This window comes from Cornus florida, unplaced genomic scaffold (assembly GCF_030987335.1).
Source record: "Cornus florida cultivar Cherokee Brave unplaced genomic scaffold, ASM3098733v1 CherokeeBrave_3.0.0_Hap2_Chr08, whole genome shotgun sequence".
NCBI lineage: Eukaryota > Viridiplantae > Streptophyta > Magnoliopsida > Cornales > Cornaceae > Cornus > Cornus florida.
In genome coordinates, this window is record NW_026775578.1 from 55396176 (window position 1) to 55416740 (window position 20565).

At 35.5% G+C, this 20565-nt stretch overlaps 1 protein-coding gene across 1 annotated transcript; it reads left to right on the plus strand.

Annotated features, from left to right (window-relative positions):
- Positions 1–4431: 4431 nt before the first annotated feature.
- LOC132270298 (protein FAR-RED IMPAIRED RESPONSE 1-like) lies at positions 4432–6452 on the plus strand. The gene is made up of 3 exons (XM_059771482.1): positions 4432–5016; positions 5097–6205; positions 6377–6452. The coding sequence occupies exons 1-3, from the start codon at positions 4432–4434 to the stop codon at positions 6450–6452; spliced, it is 1770 nt and encodes a 589-aa protein (XP_059627465.1).
- Positions 6453–20565: the final 14113 nt, after the last annotated feature.

A 20565-nucleotide genomic window follows, 5' to 3' on the forward strand; every position in this document is an offset into this window, starting at 1 on the left:
GAAAATCAGTGGCAACTCTTTTTCTCCCTCTCTACATATAAACATGTATACATATATAAATATGTGTGTTTTAGTGTTTGATTTATCCCCATACACCAATCTCTCTCTTTCTATCCCTCATGGAATTATATTGTCATGTATGTGTTGTTAGGGCTAAAATGAATCAATGCATGTCCTCGATAAGCAATCATAAGCAATTAGTGGAGCTCAAATCGGAATCCAATGCAGCTATTGAAGCTCAACAAAGTTCGATTAGGGCTCAGCTGTTGACGTTTGCATGTGTTTGATTAGGGCTCAGTGATTCCTGCAAGTGATAAGGTGACCTATGTGGATGGTTTTCTATTTCGCTGTGTGAAAATGAAATGAAAATTGTACTAGATGATGTTTATGGTTATTGTAATAACTCTTTGCATACCATTTATGAAAAAAAAAAAAAAAAAAAAAAAAAAAAAAAAAAAAAAAAAAAAAAAATTGAAAGAGAAGATTGAGGAAAAAAAATGTTTGATGTTGTTTTCCTTTGATGTTGACCATAATTAACACTCCGATGCAGACAATACTCATAACATGTTTTATTTAATGTATGTACTAAAGGTAGGACAACAGTGTTCTTTAAATAAGTGCAACATTTATCATTCAATTTTGGGTAAAGTGAAAAAAAAAACCCAGAACTTTTAGAGTCTTGCAAGAAATTCCTTTAAACTAAAAGAAACCCTTCTCAACTTATGCTTTTTTATTGTATTTAACTCCAAGATGTAGTTCGATGTCAGAAAAATTAAAAGACCAAATTTGCCTTTTTATAAATTCAAACTTAACTTGACCACTAAAACTTAAATCTCAATACTATCTATTGTTACTTATATATATAGATATATATATGTGTGTGTGTGTGCGCGCTATATTTATTACTTACCATACAAAAACTAGACCACAAAGGAAAACGTAGGGAGAGAGATGGAAAGAAGAGAGCAAATAAAAAAAAGCAACCATGGCAGACCAAAGAGAGGAAATCAAAGACGAAGAAGCATCCATGGCAGAAGAGAGAGAGAGAGAGAGAGAGAATCAAGGATGTTCTACGCCTCCGTGCTGCTGGGTGCGATTTTTGGACTCCCTCGATTCGCGCCGCTTCGGCCGTGGTGGTTCCGACCACCCTGGTGACGCGAATCATGGTGCGATTTTCGGGGTTCTCTCGATTCCAGCATGAACCGATATTGAGAGTAGTGAGTTTGAATTTTTTGTTTTTTCATGCACGAGTGAATTGATTTGGGAATTCAATTTTTTGGATTTTCTAAAATTAGGGTTCTAAACAATTGGGTTTTTGTCTGTATATACAATAGCTAACAAATATGATGAAAGAGAGGCGGAGAAAGAGAAAGAGGGCATCGGTATATACATGACACATACATGTATGGTATGTGTGACCAGAATGCTCTCCTGTGGAACAGTATAATCTGTTCCCTCCTGTTTGCACTATTCAGGCACTGTAGCAGTGGTAAAAAGGGCCAAACAGGACTTTGGGTAAAAAAGGTATATACACACACAGATACATATACAAACAATACACACATAGACGAAATTATACATACACACAGATACGAAATTGCAGAAATTGAAACTCATGTTTAAGCGGCAAATTGGAAATTTTGGAACATATTTAGCGCCTCTTCTTCTAAGCTTCTTTCTTGTTTCTTCTTCTTCTCTCCTAATTTTTCTTCCTTCTTTCCAAATTTACAATTTTCGCGCCTCTTCTTCTAATCTTCTTTCTTCTTCTTCTCTCCCAAATTTTCTTCCTTCCTTCCAAATTTACAATTTATTTCCAAAGGTTTGGTTTGGTTGAACGTCGGAGAAGAGGAATCTACAGTGACGAATCGCCTCTTCTAAATATGTAATTTTATTTCTTGTTTTTCTCTCCCAATTTTTCTTCCTTGTTTCCAAATTTACAATTTTTTTCAAAGGTTCGATTTAAGGGCGGAGAAGAGGAAGCTACAGTGACGAAGGTAAAGCGCTAAAGCGCCTGTTCTTAATCTTCTTTCTTCTTCTCTCCCAAAATATAGAAAGAAATAAATTGATCTTTCCTACATTGTCCCAGCTTTCCTTACTTTTGTTCTTTCCAAAATTACAATTTCTTTGGAAAGGTTTGATTAAACGGCGGAAAAGAGGAAGGTGCAGTGTCGTGTGGTTGATTTATGGCCGAGGAAGACAAAGCTACAGTTTACTGGTTTTGTAAGTGAATTTGTGAATCGTATGACATTGTGTTTCATTAGTTTTGTTTGGTTATTCTTGAAGTGTTATTAAATTGTGAAAAATTGAATCAGAAATTGTGAAAATTATATTATGAAATTATGAAAAAGTTGTTATATTCTATATTATATGTTATGTTTTAAACTTCCAATTAAAGATGTTAGAATAAAATTTCCATTGTATTCCTGTAATGCAGTGTTTCATTCGTGATAAGTAGTACAATATATTTGGGATATTCTGTATAATAAGAAATGGAGGTTTTACACGTCCAATTGAATATGTTAGAATAAATTTTCCAGTGTATGACATGTAAGTTTCCATTGAGAGTTATGATTGTTCATTATAAATAACTTAACATGGTTGTAATGTTTTTCAAAATAAGCTGAAGACCTTCCCATCATTTCCCACAAACTAATGCTCCCACATTTCATCATTGTCAGTTACACAAGTGGGAAAAGTAAGGAAACAAATAAACAATGAAGTAAAAAAAAAAACCTATTGAATAAATTAGATATATGAAAGAGTGAAGGAGAATTAATGCAGATTCTTTTCACCACAATATTCTGTTGTTGTTGGTGGTAACAGTGATTTGGATTTCAAAGCGCCCATCTTCTCATGTGTATTGACATTGATAGTTGGCTTGTTCACGTCCTTTTGACCCTTTATTTCTATGTTCCCCTGTTTCTGCTTGTTTGTGAAGAAGTGAGCAGTGGGTTAGGAATTAAAGTCACTGTGTTTGTGTGTGTGTGAGAGAGAGAGAGAGAGAAAGAAAGACAATGGGTTCTCTGGGACTTGAAGTTGCAAAGAAAGCAATGTGGCTTTATCCAAAGGTCATGGGTTTTAATCCTTGTGAGAGATGGGGGCACTATGCTTGCTACTCCAATGGATTTGTCTATGTCTTTGGGTATGTATCTTTCTTTAAAATAAGAGAAATGAACTTGTTAGTTTATTTTTTTGCTTCTCATTATTCATTAATAATAATGCTATTTGGAGTGTATTTTCTTTGATCATGATGTTTGGATTCCTTCTCTTATTTTACTTAATTAACTCTGTTACTATCTGTGTGGTAGCTTTCATGATGTTCTCTTGTTATTCTTATTATTAGTATTATTATTATTATTAATTTTTATCTATTTAGTTTTCAGTTTTGGGTAAAAATTTATGCTCTTTTTTGTTCTAGTCTGTTGGTATAGTTATCTTTGGCTAATAACATGTTAACTTTCCACAAATGTTATAGTTTTTTCCTGTTCTTTCTCTAATATTTGATTCTTGTTGGTTTGTCTTTGTTTTAATTTGTCAAATTAGTTGGGATGTTGTTCGGTTGCATGATTAGCTACATCACACTACTACTCTTGGTTTGTTGACATGGAAATGTTTTTTCAATTCTTATTGTTGTTTCTTCTTAGACCCCTAAGTTAACGGTTGTAATGTTTCTCAAAATAAGCCGAAAAAAGTTTGCAAGTCCATGTTTGATTTAGATAAAGTTAAATGAATACTTGAACATAGTTATAATTAGTTTGAAAATAGGAGGCCCAAAAAGGTTGGAAGTGCATGTTTGAGATGGAAAAAGTGAAATAAATCATTTATTTTGTTAGTTGTAGCAAAATTATGATGAGTGCAGTTGAGGAAGTCGGTTCTCTGATACATTATACCATCTTGAATTATGTTAATAGGTCAGAAAATATTTCGAATTAATAATTCATACCTGCAACATAGGCCTTCGTTGAAACATTCTTTTGTTTTTTTTCTTTTATTGTAGGTTTCTGATTTGAATTGTTGGAATGGAAGAGGTATTAAATAACATCGAAGACACCACATATACAGAAAACTCTCCTATTGCAGGGGCAAATGTCGTAGAATGGAAACCAAGAATAGGTATGAAGTTTGTAACTGAGGAAGAGGCATATGATTTCTTTAATTCATATGCCGGTCGAGTCAGTTTTAGCATCCGCAAAGAGTATTTTAATAAGAGCAAGAAGAGTAGTAAACTGTCATCGAGATTGTTAACATGATGCAAGGAGGGTTTCAGGGGTGATGACATTCGGGACAGTAATACAAAGACTCCCAGGGCCGAAACACGAACTGGTTGCCTTGCTCAAATGCTTATTCAAGTTTCCAAGTATACGCATAAGTTTGAAGTTACAAAATTTGTTGAAAGCCACAACCATCCATTGATGATTGATGATCGAATGCATGCACATGCTACCGTCGCAGCGTAGAATTAGCCGCGTTCAGGCCATTGATTTGGAATTGGCTTCTGATTCAGGAATAAGCCCTCGCAATTCATATGAGTTGATGGGAAGGCAAGTTGGTGGAAAAGAATCAGTCGGGTACATGAAGTTAGATTTGCTAAACCATATAAGGACCCGAAGACAAACTGAGCTCAAATATAGAGAGGCAGCATGGCTAATGAATTATTTTGAGACTCAGTCTTGTGAAGATCCATCTTTCTTTTATGCATTCCAATTGGATAGTGATCAAATGATTACTAACATATTCTGGGCTGATTCAAAAATGATAGTTGATTATTGCAATTTTGGAGATGTTGTAAGTTTTGACACAACATACAAAGTTGTACATGGCAACCATCCATTTGGAAGTTTCTTGGGGTTGAATCATCACCGGGAGACCGCTATGTTTGGAGCAGCGTTCATGTATGACGAGACTACAAAGTCGTTTGTCTGGTTGTTTGAAACATTTTTGAAAGCAATGTCCGGTAAAGCGCCAAAGACGATCTTCACTGATCAAGATGCTGTAATGGGAAAGGCATTGACACAGGTGATTTCAATTCAGATCTTCACTCTTTGCATTTCCTGTTGCATTATTATGTAGTTATATTACAGAAAATAATTATGCAGGTGATGCCAAGGACAAAACATTATTTGTGTGTTTGGCACCTAATGCAAAATGCACAGAAGCATCTAGGGTTCTTGTTTAGACGTGTGCAAGGCTTTAAGAAAGTGTTATCAAAATTAATGTTTCAAATTGAGGAGGAGGAAGAATTTACCAGGGAATGGAATTTAATGATAACAGAATATGGTGTTGTTGGTAACACGTGGCTTACAAATCTGTTAGGTTTGAAACATAGATGGGCCATGGCATTTATTAAACATGCCTGGTCCACGGGTATTCACAACACACAACTAAGTGAAAGCTTCAATGGTTGCTTGAAGGCATACTTATCCAGGCAACTAATTCTTCCAGATTTCTTAACACACTTTGAAAAGCTGTTGTCTGATAAACGTTACAAGGAGTATGTAGCCGAGTATGGGTTACTCCACAATCTACCTCAACTAAAAACAAACTGTAACATATTAGTAGAGGCGACAAACCTGTACACAAAGGTTATATTTAATAGTTTCCAGGAGGAGTTCTTAACAGCTGGTGCCAGTCAGAGGATCATTGGTTGCAGTCCCATCGAGGGCAACGGAGGCTGTGTTTACAAAGTCGTTGGTGAGGATGGAATGCAACGCGACGTCACGAGGACATCAGAAGATGAATTGTTTTGTTCTTGTTGTAAATTTGAAAGGGAGGGTATTATGTGCAGGCATAGTTTGAAAATCTTAAAGGACTTCATGTTCGCTAATACATTGCCTCATCGATATATATTAAGAAGGTGGACTAGAAGTGCAAGAGATGGCAGCTTGGAGGAAAATCTTTCTGGTGAAATGATTGCTAATGTTGATCCAAAAATTGAGGTTAGGAGATCGCATAGGGTACTTTGTCATATTCTGACAGAAATTTCGTCCATTGTATCGGAGGATAAGAACCGATACAATGATTTGTTAGTGAAAGCCATGGAGTGGAAAAAAATTGCCCAATCAAGTTATAGGCGTAGGTTTGCTGAGAGGAATGCAATTTATATTGCTAGTAAAGGCAAAAACCAATATCACGGGAGCAACATAAATACTGACAAAATCCCCAATGGCCTTAAGTGTAAAGATACATGGAAAGGAAAATTTAACAGGTTAAAACCGACCATAGAGCTAAAGAGTCTCAATAAAAGAAAATCACTGAAATGAACAGTTCAGCTTCAGGTACTTTTATCCCCTTACTGTTTTCCAAGTAGCTTCATAAGTAATTCTAGTTGTGTGTATTAAATTATACATACGTAATACTTCTCATAATTGTGTTGTAGAATTGCAATGAAGCCCTTCAATCCGGAGATGCAGGTGCCAGTAGTCATAGTGGAACAATCCCCTACCACGTGTTAGTGAATGTGAGTATTGTTGCATAACTATTTTCAGCACATTGTTCAACATTTGTTTTTTTTTTTCCCCCTAAATGATAGGAGTGTATTGAATATAAACAAAACCTTTGTCACACAAAACGAATAGAGGAGGGGTGAAATGGTCTAATTAAAAACTTTTCTCTTTGAAAACAAAACCAATCAATCATAACTCAAGCACATAACACAAAATTACAAAGGAAAACCCTCTCAATAGGGAAAAACCTTGGTTCTTGGCCTCAGCCAATAAAGCATCCACTAGCTGCAAGTATCTTGTTACACACTCAGATGTCTCACTCTCTGCACACACCCTTGTACAAGATTAGACACTAGCTTTCACAACCAATACTCACACACTAGCTCACTAATGTGCACAGATGCACTCCCCCTATCCAAAGCAACCCTGCTTGGACTTATAAGCTCTCAGTAGCTAAATCACCAATGGAGTAAGATGTCAATACATATAGAACATACTACTTCAGCTGCAACAACAATAACAGAATGCAATACACAGCCTCAAGTAGAACAATGTACAACCTTAGTCTTCAGTTTTTTTGCAATCAAAGGATAAAATTGTTAAAACACAATGCAGCTTCAGTTGATGCTCAAGCTAGGTTCCCACAGCCTTGTCTCAGTTCAACATACTTGCACAAATACGTATTGGATAGCGAATAGCAACTTCCGTTAACCATTCAGCTCAAATACACTTTAAACCCTCTTCAAAGGGTAAATCTGTCAACTCACAGAGTATCTTCTGTAAGAACCCCTTTTAATGTCATCATACCTTTATAATCTCAGTATATAGTTGGTAAAATGATGAACACATTAATCAAAGCAAGATAAAACACTTTCAGCCCCAAAACAGATTGTTTTCTGCAGAAACACTTCAGCTGGCAGCAATAACTTTACACAGATAATGTACCACCTCTATTCATCTTAAACCTGTGTAATCTCAGTTGCCAAACAATACCCTACACTTGCTTAACATATAGGATTGATGAACCAAGCAAGTTAAACCACTTCAATGCATATTTCAACATATCTCATCTCATAAGAAGCAAGATTAGGCTTAAATCAATAGTAACACTGCTCAAAGGGTAGAAATGGAATTTTGACTTTTGTCAGGACTTATCCAGGTTCTTATAGTCTTATATAAGCATTCTACTTATGTTTAAATGAAGATAACAATGATAACAGCATGATATCTCATATTCAGTTCTCAGTTCACAACAATGAGGTTGAAACCCTACGTAATTGAAGTTTACAAGGCCAACACAAAGACTTGTCCATTTTCTGAATTTAACCTAACTTTAACAGCTTCAAATCATCAAGTTAATCATGCTCAGATAGTTACCACAACTTTCATAGAAGGTTAAATCATTATATATCAGCACAGTAGGAATTTTACTTCAAAATATTCAAACAACAAGCTCAGATATATCAAATTCTGTATATGTGTGTCTTTAAGGTAATACCTGAGTTCAGCAGATGTAAATAAGAGTATTCAACTTGATTAAACCTTATTCCAGCTCGTTCAACCTCTACAGCAACATTTGATACCTCAGTCCAACAGTCTGAACAGCAGCCAAATTACACCAGCAGCACTTAATTCTTTGCAGGTCTTGAAGAGATATTGCACACATAGTTAATTTCTAAGATTTAAACTAACTTTACATGGTTAAATCACTGCTCAGAATTAATCATTTAGGTCCTCTTCACATTTCACTCAAGAACAGCCTCTAACACATATGAAAATCTATTCTTAGGGCTTAAGTCATGCAGCAGCTATAACCTTCCATTTATACTCAGAACCTTTGCTGATGTAGGCCTAAAATGGATGGATAGATATGAGCTAAGGTCCTTCAATCCATGAGGGAAGCAAATCTGACATTGTAGAGGTGATAGTACCTTTATACCCTTGCCAACACACCTTCTTTTGGCCTGCAGCTGACAGCATTGATAGTCCACCAATATATATATATGTAAATACACCAGCTGCAATGTAACATGCACACATTGTGTAGCTGTCAATACACTCTCTCACAAGGACCACATTACACATGTCCACACCTGGTAGCCTCTCACAGAATTACAAACAAAACGTCCCTACAATTGCCTTTTGACAGACCAGTAACAAACACCCTGCTGTATCATTTTTAGACTATGTGATTGATCTGTTACATTATAAAAAAAAGCTCAAACCAGCAATGTAGCTCTACAGAAAACAATGTAATATTGATATTAGGATGTGTGTAAAGACAAAAATACCCTTCGCTGTGGCTGTAGACAAAATGAGTGTGCTGTCACAGAATTCACATTCACTAAACTGAATATAGCTGTTATGACTTATTTGTAAGTTCTGTAGGCTATTTATCTGGATCAATTAATTAGAAATTCATTGAGTGAGCCTCCACCCTATGCTAACATGTTCGTTATGGTTATAAGTTATTATCTGGCGAAATGTTTTACAACATTTATTTTCTAGGGCTGTGAAATTCCAGTTGAATTTCTCAATGAAGAAAATTATGTGACACCACCAGAACGTGTTATGCATCAGACAAGGTTTTCGCAACCTGGTGAAGCAAGTACTCCATTAACTAACTAGGCAAGTTTTGCTGTTAAGATGGAACCAACATATAAATTGCAATTTACAAAGTCGCATATTTATTTAATTAATTGTTTATAATATATAAGGAAAAATATAAAATGTTGCAAACCTTTGTTGTTGATTCATGCAATTCCAATACCAATTATTCACATGATGATTGCTTTAGTGATGGTTTCAGAATTGATAAGGTACATAGTTATCCTCATCAACTCAATTCGTACCACTATAATTATTTTGCAATTTTTTTCTGTGTTGTCATGCTATCTAATTTGATTGCATTTTGTGGCATGATCATATTGAAAGATAGCAGATTTAAATAATTGTGAATAGAGTGTCAGGCGAACGCCTGAAATGCCAATCGCGGAGCTGGACCGACCAATTCAACGATTCTTTCCTACTTGACAATCATTACATTATGTATTGCACATTGTTTTTATAATGTTGTTTATTTAACTCTGCTTAATTGTTGTTCACTTTTATAACAATATCGAGGGGTTGGTGAACTTTGTATAATTTTCTATATTATCAAAATTATATTAAGTGGTTTTGATCATTTATTATGAAATTGAGCATACTATTGACATATGAGTGTAACTCAAGTATTTGAATTGGGGCAAATGCATTGAAAATATTTGCAAGGGCCAAATTAATATAATACAAATGCAACAACATTGTGATCCACTTATGCAACTGCATATGTAGCAGTTATCGTAATACTAATATACGTATATGCGTTATACTTTATGGGAAACCTCGTAATAAATTTGTGAACCACAATTTCGAAGGCCTAAACGAAACTCATCCAAATATAACTGTCAGCTGATAATTTATGCAAATATATATGTTGCATTTATCGTTAGATTTTTATAGGTAATATCCTTAGTAGTTTAATCAAACATCCCAATAAATTTGTAACATAAATTCTAAGGCCCAAAGGAAAATCATGCAAATATAACTCCCAACTGATACAGTTATGCAAATATACATGTTTTATGTATCCTTAAATTTTTATAGATAATATCCTATTAATTTATAAGAAACATCCTAACAAATTTGTAAGACTATTTCCATGGCCCAAAAGAAAATCATCCGAATATAACTCCCAACTGACCCATTTATGCAACAATATATGTTGAATTTATCCTTAAATTTTAATAGATAATATCCTACTAATTTATCGAAAACATCCCAACAAATTTGTAAGACCATTTCCCTGGTTCAAAGGAAAATATCCGAAAATATCTCCCAACTAACCCATTTATGCAAATATATATGTGTCATTTATCCTTAAATTTTTATAGATAATATCCTACCAATTTATACAAAACAACCCAATAAATTTGTTAGACCATTTCCATTGCCCAAAGGAAAATTAACCGAATATAACTCCCGACCGACCCATTTATGCAAATATATATGTTGAATTTATCCTTAAATTTTTATAGATAATATCCTACCAATTTATAGAAAACATCCCAACAAATTTGTAAGACCATTTCCCTGGCCCAAAGGAAAATCATCCGAATATAACTCCCAACTGACCCATTTATGCAAATATATATGTTGAATTTATCCTTTAATTTTTATAGATAATATCCTATGAATTTATAAGAAACATCCTAACAAATTTGTAAGACCATTTCCATGGCCCAAAGGAAAATTATCCGAATATAACTCCCAACTGACCCATTTATGCAAATATATATGTTCAATTTATCCTTAAATTTTTATAGATAATATCCTATCAATTTATAGAAAACATCCCAAAAAATTTGTAAGACCATTTCCCTGGCCCAAAGGAAAATATCCGAATATAACTCCTAACTGACCCATTTATGCAAATATATATGTTGAATTTATTCTTAAATTTTTATAGATAATATCTTACCAATTTATAGAAAACATCCCAACAAATTTGTAAGATCATTTCCCTGGCCCAAAGGAAAATCATCCGAATATAACTCCCAACTGACCCATTTATGCAAATATATATGTTGAATTTATTATTAGATTTTTATAGATAATATCCTATTAATTTATAGAAAACATCACAACAAATTTGTAAGACCATTTCCATGGCCCAAAGGAAAATCATCCGAATATAACTCCCAACTGACCCATTTATGCAAATATATATGTTGAATTTATCCTTTAATTTTTATAGATAATATCCTACAAATTTATAGAAAACATCCTAACAAATTTGTAAGACCATTTCCCTGGCCCAAAGGAAAATCATCCGAATATAACTCCCAACTGACCCATTTATGCAAATATATATGTTGAATTTATAATTAAATTTTTATAGATAATATCCTACCAATTTATAGAAAGCATCCCAACAAATTTGTAAAACCATTTCCTTAGCCCAAAGTGAAATCATCCGAATATAACTCCCAACTGACCCATTTATACAAATATATATGTTGAATTTATCCTTAAATTTTTATAGATAATATCCTACCACTTTATAGAAAACATCCCAACAAATTTGTAAGACCATTTCCCTGACCCAAAGGAAAATCATCCGAATATAACTCCCAACTAACCCATTTATGCATATATATATGTTGAATTTATCACTAAATTTTTATAGATAATATCCTACCGATTTATAGAAAACATCCCAACAAATTTGTAAGACCATTTCCCTGGCCCAAAGGAAAATCATCCAAATATAACTCCCAACTGACCCATTTATGCAAATATATATGTTGAATTTATCCTTAAATTTTTATAGATAACATCCTATTAATTTATAGAAAACATCCCTACGAATTTGTAAGACCATTTTCATGGCCCAAAGGAAAATCATCCGAATATAACTCCCAACTAACCCATTTATGCAAATATATATGTTGAATTTATCCTTAAATTTTTATAGATAATATCCTACGAATTTATAAAAAAAAATATCCCAACAAATTTGTAAGACCATTTTCCTGGTCCAAAGGAAAATCATCCGAATATAACTCCCAACTGACCCATTTATGCAAATATATATGTTGAATTTATCCTTAAATTTTTATAAATAATATCCTACCAATTTATAGAAAACATCCCAACAAATTTGTAAAACCATTTCCCTGGCCCAAAGTAAAATCATCCAAATATAACTCCCAACTGACCCATTTATGCCAATATATATGTTGAATTTATCCTTAAATTTTTATAGATAATATCCTACCACTTTATAGAAAATATCCCAACAAATTTATAAGACCATTTCCCTGACCCAAAGGAAAATCATCCGAATATAACTCCCAACTAACCCATTTATGCAAATATATATGTTGAATTTATCCTTAAATTTTTATTGATAATATCCACCGATTTATAGAAAACATCCCAACAAATTTGTAAGACCATTTCCCTGGCCCAAAGGAAAATCATCCGAATATAACTCCCAACTGACCCATTTATGCAAATATATGTGTTCAATTTATCTTTAAATTTTTATAGATAATATCCTACTAATTTATCGAAAACATTCCAACAAATTTGTAAGACCATTTCCCTGGCTCAAAGGAAAATATCCGAATATAACTCCCAACTGACCCATTTATGCAAATATATATGTTGAATTTATTCTTAAATTTTTATAGATAATATCCTATAAATTTATAGAAAATATCCCAACAAATTTGTAAGATCATTTCCATGGCCCAAAGGAAAATCATCCGAATATAACTCCCAACTGACCCATTTATGCAAATATATATGTTCCATTTATCCTCAAATATTTATAAATAATATCCTACCAATTTATAGAAGACATCCCAACAAATTTGTAAGACCATTTCCCTGGCTCAAAGGAAAATCATCCAAATATAACTCTCAACTGATCCATTTATGCAAATATAGATGTAATAGTTATCCTTAGATATAAATAGATAATATCGTTACTAGTTTATAAAAAATATTTCAATAAATTTGTAAGACCATTTCCAAGGCTCAAAGGAAAATCATCCACGTATAACTCTCAACTGAGTTATTTATGCAAGTACATATGTTCTATTTATCCTAATAGTTTTATAGAAACTATCCCAATATATTATTGCAAATACATATGTTGTATGTGTCCTTAAATTTGTAAGACAATTGCGAAGATCCAATGTAATATAATCCAAATACAATTCTCAACTGATCCACTAATGCAAAAACATTGATGACATGGCAATATTTCCTTTGGAAGCTAATTTGGAAGCTTCACCAGCACACTACATTTATGACATGGCAATATTTTCTTTGGAAGCTTCAGCAACACACTACATTGATGACATGGCAATTGCCATGTGATCAATGTAGTGTGTTGCTGAAGCTTCCAAATTAGCTTCCAAATGAAACTTTTATTGAGCTCTCTGGTCCTTTGGCTTAGTTTGTTTTGTAGTTCTTCGGATATGTAAAATATAAATCCGTAGTAATGGTTAAGTTACATATATATGAAGTGTTAACTATATCCAAATGTGTGATACTTTCTCTTTAATTATGTGTGATAGTATCAGAACATGAATTGTGTGATACTTTCAGCACATGACTATACACAGGTTCTTATTTTATAAATTGTGTGAATCATAATATATTCTTTAGATGACAGACAATTAATTAAGTATAATGAGTGCTGAATTGGTGCCAATGTGACAGTTTCCACTTAAAGGTTGAAAAAAGGATATATTCTTCAAATACATGCATGCATCAAGCAAAGGAATAACACTGTTTACAATTAATTGCGAATCGACTGGGTAATGAATTTCTGTCAGTTACCATTTAATGGAGTACATATAAGGCGATTACCATTTAAAGTTTCTAAGTTCGAGGAAGGGTTACCATTTCAAGGAAGGGTTACCATTTCAAGGAAGAGTTATCATTTGAAGGACGGGTTACCATTTAAAGGAAGGGCTACATATTTAGACGGTTAGTGTGAGAGGTTGTCATACCAATTTGTAGGAGGCACTCAATATAAAAAAGCAGAACATACACACATCTTTTATTTAAAACTCTCAATTCTGATATATTTTCTTTCTCACTTCTTACTTACAAAATATATTAAGAACATAGTTTTATAGGCACCAATACATGACTAGAAATACACAAATTACAAGACAATAAATAAACCACTAAGTTTAGCACAATTGTTTCATCTCCTAATGCCCAAGTCCATGTATTCCACACATGAGTTGGTTCATGTATTTTACACTTGAGTTGGTTCATGAATTCAACCCTTCATATTTCCAACATTTGGTTTAATCTTCCAACAGTTAGATTTAAATTGTATTTAAATGGGACTCCTCAAACATGTACTGTAAGATTATTTTGAGCAACTCTTATGGAGATGAAGCTGCAATTCACGATTGATGACGTGGTAAGCCGAATTGATGCCATATGTTTCAAGTCTTACCACGACAAGTGTGAGTGGTGAGTTATTTGTAAAATATTGCATTTGAAGTTTTGATGCATTACTAGTTTTTTACCATTCTGAAATTTAATTTATTTAGGGAACTGCAACAACTTGGGAATGCACCTTGGAGCACTTCATGGGACCATTATGATGTAGCAGAGCAAATACTAGCAACTGAGGGCCCACAACATGTACTCGGAGAGAGGCGTATCTACTTACAACATTGTATGGAGTGTATGAATAATGATGCAAGGTTTATAAGGAGTGTGGTACGATTTCTACCATTTTATATAAAATATTAATTTACATAAATAAATACTTTAGAAATGTAAATGCAAATATATGTTTGTGTGGTTGTTGTAGGTTGAATGGATTGTGTATAACCAAATCAAAGGGTTGGCATTCCTACGTGGAGGTGGACTTGAGTATACATATGTCATGTGTATTGCGTTATTGTTTGGAGACGAGGAAAATAAGGAGGCCGGAATTAATTTATTAAATATGCTATGGACAAATGAACAAGTCAGGGGAGCGGTGAAATCTGGGCGGAAAAAAATGGTTACAGTGATTCAAAAAGGGAAATGCTTCAATACTCGATTCTTTGAACATATCCCTTAATGCTGTAACGAAGGCAACCACGTAAACTGGCGATGCTGGATTCTTAACGAAGAAGAAATTACTTGCCATCGTTGTTGGTGCGATTTCAATGTCATGGTGTTGCAAGGAAAGCTTTCAAGTACTTATGTTCTCTCATAAAATTCGTTTTAATTTCCCTTGAATGGTTTAGGTTCATGAAATGGATTGTATTACACGTATTTACAAGTTATGATGTTTTTTTACACATATTTTTTTATGTAATATTTTTTTTTTGGTTTTTATCTGAAATTTTAATGTAATGGAATAGCACTTATTTTATCATTAATATTGTTTGTATTCAGTTGTCTTATTGTTTGCCTAAACTCTACTCATCAAATTGTCTAATAAATTTGTAAAACAATTTCAAAGCCTAAAGGAAAATCATCCAAATATAACTCTCAACTGAGCCATTTATGCAAATATATATGTTTATTTTATCCTTATATTTTTATAAATAATATCATAGTAGTTTATAGAAAATATCCCAATAAATTTGTAAGACAATTTCAAAGCCCAAAGGAAAATCATCGTAATATAACTCTCAACTGATCATTTATACAAATATATATGTTCTAGTATCCTTGTATTTTTATAAATAATATCGTCACTTGTTTATAGAAAACAATCCCAATAAATTTGTAAGACAATTTCCAAGACCCAAAGCAAAATCATCCAAATATAACTCTCAACTGAGTCATTTATGCAAATAAATATGTTAACTTTATCCTAAGGTTTTTATATATTATATCCTTACTAGTTTATAGAAATCTTCCCAAAAACTTTGTAAGACAATTTCCAAGGCCCAAAGCAAAATCATCCGAGTATAACTCTCAACTGATCGACTAATGCAAATACATTAATGACATGGCAATAATGTATTGCCATGTCATCAATGTAGTGGGATGGTGAAGCTTCCAAATTACTTTCCAAATGAAGCTTTGAAATAGTTTGTCAACAACAATTATTCTTGGCCAGCCACATATTTAGCTTCCAAAAGAAGCTTTGTAATATACTTGGGCACCAAGTATAGTTTTTGGCTATAAATAGCCTTGCAGTCATTCCATGAAAAGCATCCGACCAAGAGACAATATTTATGGAGCTGAAGAGAGTATATTGGTTATGTGTTTGTAAGAAAATCCGTTCGTCTGTGCAATCTTCAAGTGTCAGTTGAAGCTTGTGTTTGGGTGGATTTTTTCTATTTATGTAAAGCATATACTGTTTTGGCATTTCTTCTAATTATTTTTATTCTATTTTTTTGTCGTCTTTATATTTTACTTCTAATTATTTTTATGGTAATTGTTTTTCTAAAGTAATTAGTTTTTCTCATTTTCTCATGAATTGAACCATTTTCCTTCTAACCGACTTTGTACCCAGTGTAATACCCCTAATTTTACAAAGGATGGTTCTGGAATTTCATTAGTTATTTAATTGAAATTTTTAATGGTTAATTGTTTGAATTATTTGACTTAATTGTGATTATTTGCTTTATTTGAATTAATTGTTTAAGTTAATTATTTAATTGTTTTACTTGAATTTATTTAATTCAATTTCATTATTTTTTTCTGCCTTAACGTGTAATACCCCTAATTTTAAAAGGATAGTCTCGGTATTTTTTAAAAAAAAAAATTAATTTAATTGCATTTAATTTTTTTAGTTGATTTCTTGACAAATTGTTTACTTGTTTAATTAATTTAATTATTTGTTAAATGTGTTAATTGATTTAATTGTTTAAATATTAATTGTTTGATATCCCTCAGATCTGTGCTCGGACTTGATCACCCGTGGCTCTAGAATCGAGGGGTATCACAGTTGGTATCAGAGCACTCCAGGTACAAGTGTCTCTAGGGATTTATCGTTTTAAGACTTCCGCGTAGCGTATTCTTTTATTTAGAGCTTAAGATTAGGATTTGTTGTATTCTTTACGATTCGGTTAAATCGTACTAATGTCTGTCTTTCTATGTTAACAGAATGGTTAACGCTAGAAGAAGACGGGACAATCAGAGAAATAGGCAACAAAGGAAGGCAGCCCGTAGGCAGCGTCAGGCGGATGAGGGTCAGTTCCATGAGGAGCATGAGGAAGTTCAGCAGACTCGGGATCAGGGAGGAGATCCAGAGTTTCCTCCTCACATCAATGACCTTATTGCTCGGGCTATAGAAGCAGGGGTAACCGCTGCACTTCGGAATCAGCCTCAAGTACAGCCGGCACCGTTACCGGCACCGGTTGTTCGGATTGATACTTGGGAGAAGGCTAGGAGTTCTTTCACAAAGGGGAGCCCACCTGAGTTCACAGGCTCCACCGATGCGAGAGCAGCTCATCAGTGGAAACAGGATATCGAGCGACATCTTCGCTTGGTTCAGTGCACGGAGGTTCAGAAGCAGATGCTTGCTACCTTCAAGCTAGTTGGGGATGCACTGCAGTGGTGGGAGTCAGTTACCACCGTAACGGAGAGGATGGCATTGACTTATGATCAGTTCAGTGCACGCTTTGATGAAAAGTATTTCCCTTATGCAATTAGGGTAGCCATGAAGACTGAGTTTCTTAATCTGCAACAGGGGAACATGACAGTGGCAGAGTATGAGCAGCAGTTCACGCGCCTATCTCTTTTTGCACCGGAGGAGGTGGATACAGAGGAAAAGAAGCGCAACAGTTTTGTTAAGGGACTGATGTGGTCTATCAAGAGAGCTATTACGGGTAGTCCAGCCTATACTACTTATGCTCAGGTGGTAGACGCCGCTCTACAGCAGTATCAGTTGACCGTGGATTTCAGACAGGCCAAGGGTGAGAAGCGGGGTGATCGAGACTCTGTTAATCAGTCAGCTGAGAAAGGGAATGGGAACGGACACCGACAAAATGAAAGGGGCAAATTCCAGGGACATCAGCCTTGGAAGAAGCACAAGGGTGGTTCAGATGCTCAGTAGAATGGGGCACCTATTCAGAGGCAGCAGAATGGGGGACCACAGGCAGGACAGGGTCAGCCACAGGCTAACCGACAGAGGAGGCCATTTGGTACTTTCCAGGGTAGTTGCTATACTTGTGGAGAGTATGGTCACACTTCCAGGCAGTGTCCTACAGTAAGACAGGGACAGAGACAGGGACAACATGTGCAGTAGGGGCAGAGGGCACCAGTGCCTTTACCAGCTCCACAGGTTCCACGGATTCGGGGATAGACATATCCAGCTTTACCAGCGCCGCCGCAGCCTCAGGGACAAGCATCGCAGCAGTTACATTATGGCAGGGTGTACAACCCCATGCCACAGGATGTTCGGGCACCTCAGGCTGTTGAGGGTAAGTTTCCTATTCATGGTTTGCATGGACGTGTTTTATTTGATACGGGTGCTACACACTCATTTGTAGCTAGGACTTTTGTTGCTTTATCTGGGATGAGGACGAGGGTATGCACTAAACCTCAAGGTATTTCTACACCATTGGGCGATACAGCCATTTTACATGAGAGTGATGGGCCTGTGACACTAGATATTGGTAGACTCAGATTTCTAGCCAATCTATTGGTCCTGGACATGCACACTTATGACGTGATACTTGGGATGGATTGGTTATCGCATTACCATGCCCAAGTTAATTGTTATGATAGATCAGTTATTTTCACCATACCTGGTCAGGACATGTACGTCGTCGCTATGCCGCGTTCTAAGGGGATCACTAGCACCTATTTGTTTCATATGGAGGAGGAAACGGATGAGGGGACTACTGTATTATTGGATAACATACCAATTGTACAGGATTACCCAGATGTATTTCAGGAGATTCCAGGGTTGCCGCCTAGTCGCGAGATCGACTTTGTGATAGACTTAGCTCCAGGCACTACGCCTATTACTAGGGCACCATATAGGATGGCACCAGTGGAGATGCGCGAGCTGAGGGATCAGATTCAGCAGCTACTCAGCCAGGGTTTCATTCGCAGGAGTACTTCACCCTAGGGAGCACCGGTTTTATTTGTGAAGAAGAAGGATGGTTCGCTCCGCTTGTGTATAGATTATAGGGAGTTGAACAAGGTTACTATTCGTAACAAGTATCCTTTGCCCAGGATTGATGACTTGTTTGATCAGTTGAAGGGAGCTACTTATTTCTCTAAGATTGATATGCGGTCTGGATATCATCAACTTCGGGTTCGGGAGCAGGATGTCCCGAGGACAGCGTTTCTCACTAGATATGGATCTTATGAGTTCAGGTGATGCCGTTCGGGTTGACTAATGCACCAGCGGTTTTCATGGATTTAATGAATAGAGTCTTCAGAGCTTACTTGGATCAATTTGTCATTGTCTTCATAGATGACATTTTGATTTACTCGAGGTCAGAGGACGATCATGCTAGACATCTTCGGATAGTCTTACAGACGCTTCGTGAGCATCAGTTGTATGCCAAGTTTGAGAAGTGTGAATTTTGGCAGCGGGAAGTGAAATTTCTGGGTCACGTGGTGTCAGAAAGGGAAATAGCGGTGGATCCAGCCAAGGTTTCAGCGGTGGTTGAGTGGGGACAGCCTACATCACCTACCGAGATTCGGAGTTTTCTCGGTTTGGCAGGTTATTATAGAAGGTTCATCCAGGGGTTCTCAAAGATAGCGGGACCACTCACTCATCTGACTAAGAAGGGTGTACGGTTCGTGTGGGATGAACATTGTCAAAAAGCTTTTGATGAACTGAAGACTAAGTTGACTTCTGCACCGGTTTTGTCTACCCCACAGAGCGGGATTGAGTATCTTGTCTACACAGATGCTTCTTTGCAGGGTCTGGGATGTGTCTTGATGCAGGAGGAGCGACCAATTTCGTATGGATCTCAGAAGCTTAAGCCTCATGAGCTTAATTATCCAACACATGATTTGGAGTTGGCAGCGGTGGTCTTTGCCTTACGTATTTGGAGGCATTATCTGTTGGGTGAATCCTTCAGATTATTTAGTGATCACAAGAGTCTGCAGTACTTGTTCACTCAGCGAGAGCTGAATATGAGACAGCGCCGATGGTTGGAGTTTGTGAAAGACTATCATTTCTCTATCCAGTATCATCCAGGGAAAGCGAATGTGGTGGCAGATGCACTCAGTCGTCGACCTGTTGGTAGTCTTTCCACTCTATTCACTACTGAGTGGAATGCGTTGAAGAGGGTGGATGAATTGTCGGATGCTTTCTTGGCTTGCATGGTAGTTACACCTTCTATCATTCACAAAGTTTTGAATGCACAACTCACGGATCAGCAGTGCATTGATAAAGTTGCAGAGATAGCTTCCGGAGAGGTTCCATTCTACTATGTTGGGGCTGATGGAGGTTTGAGGTACAAGGGACGGTTAGTGGTACCTTCTGCTGATGAGTTGAGGAAGGATGTGATGACTGAGACTCACCACTCTGAGTTTTCAGTTCATCCTGGAGGTGACAAAATGTATCAGGATATGAAGCGGCAGTTTTGGTGGGCAAGTATGAAGAGGGACATTGCTCTATTTGTCTCAC